General features: G+C 26.1%; 2 protein-coding genes across 2 annotated transcripts in view; one reads left to right on the forward strand and one right to left on the reverse strand.

Annotated features, from left to right (window-relative positions):
- The window catches only part of LOC106792634 (diuretic hormone class 2-like), a 15,295-nt gene extending 7,847 nt beyond the window's left edge, over positions 1-7,448 (forward strand). Inside the window, exons 2-4 of the mRNA XM_014759123.1 lie at positions 5,915-6,036; positions 7,108-7,212; positions 7,298-7,448. Of these exons, the coding sequence (XP_014614609.1) occupies positions 5,945-6,036; positions 7,108-7,212; positions 7,298-7,424 (324 nt within the window). The 5' untranslated portion in view covers positions 5,915-5,944 and the 3' untranslated portion in view covers positions 7,425-7,448. The remainder of the gene's footprint in view (positions 1-5,914; positions 6,037-7,107; positions 7,213-7,297) is intronic.
- A 3,467-nt stretch (positions 7,449-10,915) lies between these two features.
- Positions 10,916-12,172, reverse strand: LOC106792633 (diuretic hormone class 2-like; the record flags this gene model as incomplete). Its single annotated transcript, XM_014759122.1, has 2 exons — positions 10,916-11,977; positions 12,063-12,172. Coding segments are annotated over 2 exons (237 nt in total), but the record flags the coding sequence as incomplete, so codon positions are not given.
- Positions 12,173-12,673: the final 501 nt, after the last annotated feature.

Genomic DNA, 12,673 nt, shown 5'->3' on the forward strand with positions numbered 1-12,673 from the left:
TATATATATATATATATATATATATATATATATATACGATTATTATATATTATATATTATATATTATAATACGATTAAAAAAAATACATTAGATTTATTTTCATCCCGATATAATTAATAATAGAAATTCTATAAAAGTGAACATCGAAGTATGTGAGCGAGAATAAATAAAAAAAAAAATTAAATAATTACAAATAACAACGGTGTTTATCAAGGTGGTCGTTATATTTTTATCTACCTAATATAGTTACGTCTAACGTGACATTTGTTTCGTACTCGTTTCGTTTAAAAGGCAAACCTGTCATTGGTAAAACTGTAAGAAAAGTTTTCCTTGTACTAACGCATACAAGACAACTCGTTTCTATTCCAACTTCATAACACATTTCTCGAACTTTCTGAATTTCATGTTTAGTTATAACGCGTTAGAATAAAATATCAAAATTGCTGATTAAATTAAATTGAAAAAGAAAAGAAAAAACAAATATAAGGAAAAATCAAAAGGAAGAAGAAAATATTTGAATATTATTACTCTCTGACATTATTCTAATCTTAAACGGTCAAGTTTCTAATTTTAAATATAATTTGATGAACGACAAACACGGTTTAATGATTTTCTCACACAGGACAGCTACTCGATCACAAATTTCTAACAGAGAAAATTTATCGGTTTAAGGATACATAAACGGAATAAAAAAAAAATTAAAATTAAAACAAAAAACCAAATAAAAATCATTGATCGATCGTACATAAAGAAAAATTCGTTTTATTTATAATAATAAGTTTTCAGATTTTTTGTCTTAAATTCAACTAGGCGCCCTATTGATTTCGTACGATGTTTTTGATTAATCGATATTGAAAAAAATAAATGAAATGTTTTACTTTTGTAAACAAATTTCGCATAAATCGATAAATCCATCTAAAACGTCTATCGTAATTTATTTGTATTTTATCGATAATAAATATATACGTTGCTGTTAAAAAAATTTTCAAATGATACTTACTCTACTTGTTATTAAAGTTAAGAGGAAAATTCAAATTTGATGATATTCCAATATCTCTGGTTATCAAAATCGATGAATGAAATTTGAATAATCCAGCTATACTGCAAGGATTTCAACCTTGTTTATAAATCTAAAGATTATTTTTTCTATATTTATAAATGAGTATTATAAGAGAGTGAGAGATAAGATCTCACTATTGAGTTTTTAATTGAATTCTAATAATCACTCTTTGCACTTTTAAATAATACGAATTACTCCAGTTAAAGTATTATTATTATTATTATTCTATGAAACACTTAATACAACTGAAACAAATTATAATATTTTATTTTTTTATTATATATCAAACACAAATCATACTTTGACCAAATATAAAAGATTTTAACAGTAACGCGTATATACGAACAAAATTTCATATAAAATTCCATTTATAAATTAATATTTATTTTAATATTTATTTTTTTGTTTAATCCCATAACTTATAAAGATATATAAATAATAAGAACAATTTGAAATTTTTTATATAAAATATTAGTCCAATAAATCCTCGAATTTTCTTCAAGCATCTTCCATCTTCCGAATGAGAAACTGCATTAATCATGAAGCTATAAAAACTAAAGAGAACCGTCTGAAAAAATAATAGTATTTTGCTGTGACCATTACGTTACTCGATTTTAATACCAATCCGATTTTTACTCGATTCATCATCATCCTACGTATGTTTCATCATATTATTTTTTGTTGACAATGACAAAAAAAACAAAAAGAAAGAAAAGGAATAAAAAAATATTGATGATCCTATTTCTTTCTTTATTACATAAGATTTTTCTTCTTCTTTCTTTTTCTTTTTAATTCGAATGTCATAACTCACACATATACAAAGAAATAAATAATTTCGTTAATACTCAAACGACCAATTCCGTTCGTAGAACTATCCGAAACCCTAAATCATTCGGATACATTAACTTTTTATATTACAATGGTCATGCGAAAGTATGTTATCGTAGATAGAATCATTATTTATAACCCCTTGTGTCGTCATCTTTTCCTCCCCCGTGAAGAAAATAATTTTCCTCGATGTTTCCGTATCTTCCGCGTATTTCGGAACTAATGTCATTAATATTAACAAGAAATACATCGAAGAAAAAGATTTAATTAACTATACCCTTCTCCCCTGACCCCAGAAAAAAAAAAAAGTAAATCATCTTATATTCTTCACATCTCATCTTATCAATCATATCATAACAAAATCATTTTATTGGTCATAAAATATTTATACGAATATCGTTTAATTATATCTTCAAGAAAGATAGAAATTGTTCTATCAATATATTATAATATTTATTAATCATTGTGTGTCACTTTGAAACATACTAATTATTTTATTAATTTGTGTTTTAATAAATGATTGATCTCTATAAAAATTGGCATCCAATTCCACGTGTAAAAAATAAAACGAGAAAAAAAAAGTATCGTTGATTAGACCATTTTCCACATGAGCACAACTTTATTAATATTTTAAAAATGAACTATCTCTGCACACTCTTTCGGTGAGTTTCATTTAGTCAGATTGTCGAATTAGATAACTAATTAAAAATTCTTTTACATATCCTGAAAAATAAAGGAAAAAAGTAATCGTTTGTTATAAATTTATTCGGTAACTTTCGAACCACGTGAAAAAAAGTATAACTAATAATAGTTGCTTAATTACGATATTAATAAACTTTTTTAAATTTTATCGTATATTAAATAATAAAATGTATTCTCTCTCTCTCTTTCTCTAGTATATATATACACAGTTAATTAATACATAAATTTAATAGCCTATGAACAATTCAAAGTAAATATTTTAATTTTAAGTATAAAACATTTCCAAGTAATTTGAAAGATTAAAAAAATATAAAAAAATTCGATTGTAAAGTAACACGTACGTATCCCGAGAAAATCGTGTTCTCATAAATGAGATTAAGTGTAAAAAGAAAAGAGTGATGTAAAAAAAACGAACGCGCACACAAACAACGATAAAAAATCCTATGTTCGATAATTTAATTTTTTTGCGAAGATCCTTTTTTATACATTCATATCCATGCATATACCTACACATACATATATACACACACACACAAACTAATATACACATCATTCTAAATCTAAACGTTATTACATCTTACAACATCTAGCAACGCAACCCCTACAATTTGTTTGATATCATCCTTTTTACGAAACGCTTCTCTTAAAATATTTCCCCCGATCTTATTCTTCTTTTCCCTTTCTTTTCTTCTCTTTTCTACCCTTTCCTTTCCTTTCTTTACTTGAATCTTTCAACCTTATTCCTCTATCTCTCTTGTGGCATCTCGAATTACTCTTATTTCAAACAAATCCTATTGACAAAAATAAATCCACTTTTCGTACCCTTTTTCTGCACACTTCGTGGTTATTTTTTTTCTCCTTTTTTTCTGTTTTTTATTTTCTCGTAGAAAGGGTATCCGACTGTCTTCTTCATTCTCGTTCTTTTTCTTTTTTTCTTTTCTCTTTTCTATTCTATTTCGTGATGGTTATTATGGGACAAGGGATAAGGAAAATATAAAAAAAAAAAAGGAACAAAATAACACCTGTTTTTTTCTTTATCCACCGGTCAAATTCTTTAGATCATATTCCTATTTTTATTTTTCCTTCTTGTCTTCGGGATTAAATAAAGTGTTCTTTATGGAAACATAAGCAAGAAACATACATGTGATAATATTTTTTTGCGTGAAACAAACGTAAGAAAATTCTTATGATAAGCACGTAAAACAATGTTAGGAATATTGTAATAATATAATGTTATTAATTGATATAAATGTTGCCTAATAATATTTTTTGTCTTGCGAATTATTAGACGATAAATAAAAAAGAAAATGATCGTTAAGATTTTTTTTTCTATTATATAGAGAAGATATTATTTCTTTTTATATCGAGCTCTCTATGTGTATGTGTGTGTATCAATGTGTCGTGATATCTTTAAACGAGAACCTCTATTACTTTGTGTTAGTTTCTTAACAATGAAAAAATATTTATGACAAATATACACAATATATGTAATAAAATTATAAAATATTTACAAGTAATTAAATTCACGAATTAATCTTCAAATTGTAAATATAATTTTTCAAATTGAAATAATTAAATAATTATTGACAAAATATATTAGATGAAATATGAATAAATGTTGTTTCCCATTTAGAATCGTATTTATATTATCAACACTTTGTTGTTTAATTCATTACTCTTAGGATATAATAAAATTCAATTATTTGATTATATGTATAATAGTTTTAATTACCATATTTGTATATTTACATTTTGAAGAGAAACTTTATTACTTTGGTTATAACGTAAACAAACAAAACAAAACAAAATAAAACAAAAAATAAGAAAATAATTAGACCATGCATTTTAATTTTTCATCATAGTTTCCATACGCGTAAAGTAGAAACATAGTTATCCCCATAAAAATGCAACGGCGTCGGACAATACAAATTCACAATTCCCCACTTTATTTCGCGAAGTATAGATCGTGAAATTAATACGCTTTCAAATTACGTCGAATTGCCGTTAGCTGGAATATAAGTTGGATAATGAAAAAATAACGTCGTTCTCGCAACCCCCGCAACATACTTGTTGTTCTTTTTATTTTCTCGTGAACCGTTCTTTTTTTTTTCTTGCTTTTTTTTTCTCTTTTTCAATCTTTATCATTGCAACTTGTTTCAGCGTTAAACGATTATGAACGAAGCTGTTATCTTATTTGTAAAAAAAAAACACTTCAATATTTGCTTATACGAGATAATATTATCACTGTACTTAAAAAATATATGTTATAAACCAAAACACACATATACGCGTATATATATAAATAATAATAAATATATAATAGATAGTACACATATATTATTTTATTTTTATTGAAATATTTTAATATTTTGATAAAAGAAAATTGTATATTAAAACCAAGAGAGAGAGACACTTTATTTAACACCGGAGTGGACAATTTTTTTTTCTTTTTTCTTTTTTTTATGTATTTCTTTCCAATTCATGTAAACGTACATACACCTACATGTACATATATACATCAACATCGATTATCGAATACGACAAGTCCAATTATCTACTCCTACAACGGACGATCGGCGTATTCAAGGCAACGTGATTGCTTTGCAGTAAAATGCTAATCGAACGAACATTGAAAATATGTATACTGTGAAAATAATCTACCACTTGTGTTACGTTTCATAACGCCGAAAAAAAAAGAACAAAATAATAAAATATTTTATATTAATACTAATTTAATATAAAAACAATTATATATATATATAGAAATAAAATGAACTATTTGTTCGTTTGTTTTATCAAATTGTTCGTAATCAATTTTTATTCGGAAACTTACGAAGAATTGATCTTCATAAATTAATTAATTAATTAATTTAGATGATAAATTATAGAAACCTTTTTTTTATGTTTTTTTTTTCGGCCCAAGTAGTAAATTTATGATACATACGTGTGTATGTACGTAATATACATAAAACATAATTGTGAATGAAACGTAAAAAGGTACGAAAGAACATTCAGAAATGTGTAGCAGAGTGTGTTGAATAGTTTGTTAGTAAAATTCCCTTAACACTGCAATGACTTTTCTTGTCAGTGATATGAAAATATTGTTCTTACTCGTAATCTCGCAGAATTCTGTTTTCACCTTTGTTACATTCAACTCCCCACCCTTATTTAAAAAATAATTAATAAACATATTTTCGTACCCCCCCTACGAATTAATAATAATTCGTTTCAAAGAAAACGCTCAATTGATATTTTCAATAATAATTAAGCTTAATAATTTCTAATTGAAGTATTGTCATGTGGTCTGATATTTTTAATTTTAGAACACGTGGACGATTTATTCCTCATCGAAGATGCAGAGACAAATTGCAATCTCCTGTTTGATCCTGATGGCCATAACCGTTATGGCTGTTTCAAGTACTCTCGCGGATGCTGCTCCGTTTTCGTAAGTACAAATTTATTTAAACAACAACAACAACAAAAATACAACTTTAAATTAAAACGAAAAATAAGATATACACGACGTTCGATCAAAAGAATTTCTAAATAATTATTTGATACACACAATTCGTAAGAATAAATTAAATTCTAGTAATATTTCTCGACAAAAGAGAGAGAGAGAGTATTATAATAATTGTTTAAAAAAAAAAAATCACATTTAAAAAAGATAGTACATTTTTAATAAGTAAATTCAATGATGAAAAATCATAATGAAAGAAGTGGAAGATGGTTTGTTATGAAAAAGAGAAGAATGGTGGAGAAAAATAGATAATGTCAATGAATAATAAAGAATACATTAACAATCAAATTAATTTCATCTAATGGATATCACAATTACGTCGCCATCAGGACGATCACTTGATATCGTTCTACCATAAACGATGAGAAAAGAGACGCATCTGGTTGCAACGGATGGTTTAACCCAGTTTCATTTCATGAAGCATCGAGTCTCGATGGAAAATGGTTCTCTGATTTGAAAGTAAGCACCCAATGAAGTAGCCAAGGAAAGAAAAAAAAAAAAAAGAAATCTAGGTAAATTCAATTTAAAGGAATATGCTTGAAACCTATGGACACTCAAGTATACTACTAAACCATCGAATTTATCTAGGATGCGTCCCTCTCTTTCAACACATTATGAAATAAAAGATTACATTATTCTAGGAAATCGTCATCGATTCATTTATCTAGGATGATTCGTCAATTAATATTAATATACAGATTTTATTATACTAATATATGTATTTATTATATTAACACACTTTTATTTATTTGATCAGTATTTTTGTAAAAATTTGTTATTAATATATTACTCGAATGTGTAATGTTATTATTTAATCGATATTTTCAATAGATGATTATTATTTTTTTTTTTGATAATTATTTATTCAAACAGGATGCTGATATATTATTATTATTATTATATATACTCTGATCCAAGAAATAATTATTTATTTTCTTTTTTAATTACTTTACAAATAACTTGTGCATTGTATTTTTGTTTTTGTTTTGTTTCTAGACAACAAAATTATTGGAACCAATTAGAAGAGGACGATCCCGAGGCTCTTCTCGATATGCTCGCACGTCTTCGTCATTCGATCATGCGAAATCAAGAGCTCGAAAAGTTCGTATAATAAAATAATCATTTCAACTCTGTCACGATTTAATTACGCGTGAACATATTTATATATACATTTGATTTTTTTTAGCAATAAACGCGGATTGGATTTAGGATTGAGCCGTGGATTCAGTGGTTCTCAAGCAGCGAAACATTTGATGGGACTTGCAGCTGCGAATTATGCCGGTGGTCCGGGACGAAGGCGTCGTTCGGAATAAATATAAAATAATTCGATGATATAAAAAAAAAAAGTATAAGGAGAAACGGGGAAGAATTGAAAAATTAAACTTCCCTCGCCCCCCACTCAAAAATAAATAATAAAAAATAATAATAATAATAATAATATTAAACGAGATAATAATATTATTCTCAACGTAATTGTTCGTAACGTGTCAGAATTATCTTTTCAAATTGACGCGTCTCTCGCATTTTGATCGTCTATCCGCCATATTGGTTTCATTAGATTTTATTTCATTTTCATGATCCATTTATCTTCGAATTTTTTTTTAATATTATTGCCTTCCAATTATAGAATTTTATTATCAACACATATTTTACACATACTTCTTTCGTTATTCTAATTCTTACATTAGTTGTAATAAAATTTACCAAATAATACAAACCGATGATCTCTCTATCTCTAGTCATGTAAACATATATAAATACATATATTATTTATAATTTATTATTTAATTAAACACAAATTCCTCCCGAGAATGCAGTTATTTTGTTCTCTATTTATTTATTTTTTTTTTTTAGTTTTCATATCATTTTAGAATTAGATACAATGAACAACACACGAATATATGCGATTTATTTTTCAATATCTTGATGTCGTCGATTAAATAAAATGGCTATACGATTGTGCCATATTATGTACCATTTGTAGATATTTACTGTATTTACCTCTTGTCGATAGAATGTATTTTACGAATCTGTAAAATCTAATATATATATATTACACGAAACAGAGAGATAGATAACATAATATATTAATTTATGTATTTTATCTTCTAATAATCACGTACAAAAAATCTCTTTTTTAATTTCTATTTAGGACAAAATCAAAAGTTTAATATTTGTTGTAATATGTGTAACGAAGAAATGTTTTTCGCCTCTAAATCGTCTAAATAAATGTTACTTTAACTCAAAACTGTTCTAATCTCAATCTGACTTGCTTCGATTTAAAAATACACACACACACACACATATGCGTATACTGTTTTTTAAATATCTCTTTTTATATATTTAAATGATTATTTATAAGTTAAAAAATCATAAAAATCTCCAAGACTTCTTAAAACAAAAGAAAAATTATAACATATACCAAAGTGATCCACAAAAGTTCTTATACATGACATAAAAAATTAATTTTTCTTTTCCAAGACTTTTACAGCTAATTTTTCTTTACAGATTATTAAACTACAAATTTAAGAAATAAAATCGTAAGCTCAACTACGAGTTTAATATCTCTAGAAATAAAGTAATTAATTTTTAATATTATCTAACAACTTTTGAATCACATCCAATAGAAAGATATCGATAATATAGAAAGTCTACTTATCGACAACGGGTTCATTATAAAATCATTGTAACTACGCAGATTTGTGACATTTCCGTATTCACGTGCCAAGCAAACAAAACCAATAAGTCAGTTATTTCATCTTGTAAATACTTTAACTTATTCAGTATTGTAACATGATCGTATTCTAGTGCACTAAACATACCCTGCCTTATACTATACGCTTGCATTTCTATTCCTTTTTTTTTTCCTTTTTTCGTAAGCATTCTTCGTTTGCATTGCAACAGAATCATTGCCACCATACACGTCATCAAAGGTTACGTGTATCTGTTTTTACCTGGTAAATCTGCCAAGTCAATGATTTTCTACTTTCATTAGTCTGTTTTAACATGATCATCGAATGCTAATAAAACATAAATGATTATTATTTAAATATATATAAGAGAACGATCAAATAGTTTTAATTTTTATTTATGAAAAATTAATTATATATAATTATAATTATTATATATATATAAATAAATAAATAAACAAATCTTAAGTTTCAGGTGCACAAATTAATAAGCAATAAATATCATAGATAAGATATTGCATCTTCGAAGTGCAACTAGAGACACCTATCCTGATTATTAGACAATTATAATCGCTACTTATGGCTTTTACATATAATACTGAAGAACCGATACCGCATAGTAGCGATTGGTACACTGATGAAATTACTTCAGGGACTTCACCGAATTTTAATCTCGAAGAAATTACGTAAGTATAAATTTGTAATCGACTTTTTTAGTCCATAAATTTCAAGTGTCTTATTTTTAAATATAATGACAACATTCTGATGAAATCACGAAGATAATTAAAAAAATTTAATAAGGTTTTAACATTTTAAACATTTACAAGATTTTAAATATTTAAAATCTTGTAAATGTTTAAAATGTTAAAACCTTATTAAATTTTTTTAATTATCTTCGTGATTTCATCAGAATGTTGTCATTATATTTAAAAATAAGACACTTGAAATTTATGGACTAAAAAAGTCGATTACAAATTTATACTTACGTAATTTCTTCGAGATTAAAATTCGGTGAAGTCCCTGAAGTAATTTCATCAGTGTACCAATCGCTACTATGCGGTATCGGTTCTTCAGTATTATATGTAAAAGCCATAAGTAGCGATTATAATTGTCTAATAATCAGGATAGGTGTCTCTAGTTGCACTTCGAAGATGCAATATCTTATCTATGATATTTATTGCTTATTAATTTGTGCACCTGAAACTTAAGATTTGTTTATTTATTTATTTATATATATATAATAATTATAATTATATATAATTAATTTTTCATAAATAAAAATTAAAACTATTTGATCGTTCTCTTATATATATTTAAATAATAATCATTTATGTTTTATTAGCATTCGATGATCATGTTAAAACAGACTAATGAAAGTAGAAAATCATTGACTTGGCAGATTTACCAGGTAAAAACAGATACACGTAACCTTTGATGACGTGTATGGTGGCAATGATTCTGTTGCAATGCAAACGAAGAATGCTTACGAAAAAAGGAAAAAAAAAAGGAATAGAAATGCAAGCGTATAGTATAAGGCAGGGTATGTTTAGTGCACTAGAATACGATCATGTTACAATACTGAATAAGTTAAAGTATTTACAAGATGAAATAACTGACTTATTGGTTTTGTTTGCTTGGCACGTGAATACGGAAATGTCACAAATCTGCGTAGTTACAATGATTTTATAATGAACCCGTTGTCGATAAGTAGACTTTCTATATTATCGATATCTTTCTATTGGATGTGATTCAAAAGTTGTTAGATAATATTAAAAATTAATTACTTTATTTCTAGAGATATTAAACTCGTAGTTGAGCTTACGATTTTATTTCTTAAATTTGTAGTTTAATAATCTGTAAAGAAAAATTAGCTGTAAAAGTCTTGGAAAAGAAAAATTAATTTTTTATGTCATGTATAAGAACTTTTGTGGATCACTTTGGTATATGTTATAATTTTTCTTTTGTTTTAAGAAGTCTTGGAGATTTTTATGATTTTTTAACTTATAAATAATCATTTAAATATATAAAAAGAGATATTTAAAAAACAGTATACGCATATGTGTGTGTGTGTGTGTATTTTTAAATCGAAGCAAGTCAGATTGAGATTAGAACAGTTTTGAGTTAAAGTAACATTTATTTAGACGATTTAGAGGCGAAAAACATTTCTTCGTTACACATATTACAACAAATATTAAACTTTTGATTTTGTCCTAAATAGAAATTAAAAAAGAGATTTTTTGTACGTGATTATTAGAAGATAAAATACATAAATTAATATATTATGTTATCTATCTCTCTGTTTCGTGTAATATATATATATTAGATTTTACAGATTCGTAAAATACATTCTATCGACAAGAGGTAAATACAGTAAATATCTACAAATGGTACATAATATGGCACAATCGTATAGCCATTTTATTTAATCGACGACATCAAGATATTGAAAAATAAATCGCATATATTCGTGTGTTGTTCATTGTATCTAATTCTAAAATGATATGAAAACTAAAAAAAAAAAATAAATAAATAGAGAACAAAATAACTGCATTCTCGGGAGGAATTTGTGTTTAATTAAATAATAAATTATAAATAATATATGTATTTATATATGTTTACATGACTAGAGATAGAGAGATCATCGGTTTGTATTATTTGGTAAATTTTATTACAACTAATGTAAGAATTAGAATAACGAAAGAAGTATGTGTAAAATATGTGTTGATAATAAAATTCTATAATTGGAAGGCAATAATATTAAAAAAAAATTCGAAGATAAATGGATCATGAAAATGAAATAAAATCTAATGAAACCAATATGGCGGATAGACGATCAAAATGCGAGAGACGCGTCAATTTGAAAAGATAATTCTGACACGTTACGAACAATTACGTTGAGAATAATATTATTATCTCGTTTAATATTATTATTATTATTATTATTTTTTATTATTTATTTTTGAGTGGGGGGCGAGGGAAGTTTAATTTTTCAATTCTTCCCCGTTTCTCCTTATACTTTTTTTTTTTATATCATCGAATTATTTTATATTTATTCCGAACGACGCCTTCGTCCCGGACCACCGGCATAATTCGCAGCTGCAAGTCCCATCAAATGTTTCGCTGCTTGAGAACCACTGAATCCACGGCTCAATCCTAAATCCAATCCGCGTTTATTGCTAAAAAAAATCAAATGTATATATAAATATGTTCACGCGTAATTAAATCGTGACAGAGTTGAAATGATTATTTTATTATACGAACTTTTCGAGCTCTTGATTTCGCATGATCGAATGACGAAGACGTGCGAGCATATCGAGAAGAGCCTCGGGATCGTCCTCTTCTAATTGGTTCCAATAATTTTGTTGTCTAGAAACAAAACAAAAACAAAAATACAATGCACAAGTTATTTGTAAAGTAATTAAAAAAGAAAATAAATAATTATTTCTTGGATCAGAGTATATATAATAATAATAATAATATATCAGCATCCTGTTTGAATAAATAATTATCAAAAAAAAAAATAATAATCATCTATTGAAAATATCGATTAAATAATAACATTACACATTCGAGTAATATATTAATAACAAATTTTTACAAAAATACTGATCAAATAAATAAAAGTGTGTTAATATAATAAATACATATATTAGTATAATAAAATCTGTATATTAATATTAATTGACGAATCATCCTAGATAAATGAATCGATGACGATTTCCTAGAATAATGTAATCTTTTATTTCATAATGTGTTGAAAGAGAGGGACGCATCCTAGATAAATTCGATGGTTTAGTAGTATACTTGAGTGTCCATAGGTTTCAAGCATATTCCTTTAAATTGAATTTACCTAGATTTCTTTTTTTTTTTTT

The sequence above is a fragment of the Polistes canadensis genome, unplaced genomic scaffold (genome assembly GCF_001313835.1).
Source record: "Polistes canadensis isolate GaletaPanama2010 unplaced genomic scaffold, ASM131383v1 scaffold_505, whole genome shotgun sequence".
NCBI lineage: Eukaryota > Metazoa > Arthropoda > Insecta > Hymenoptera > Vespidae > Polistes > Polistes canadensis.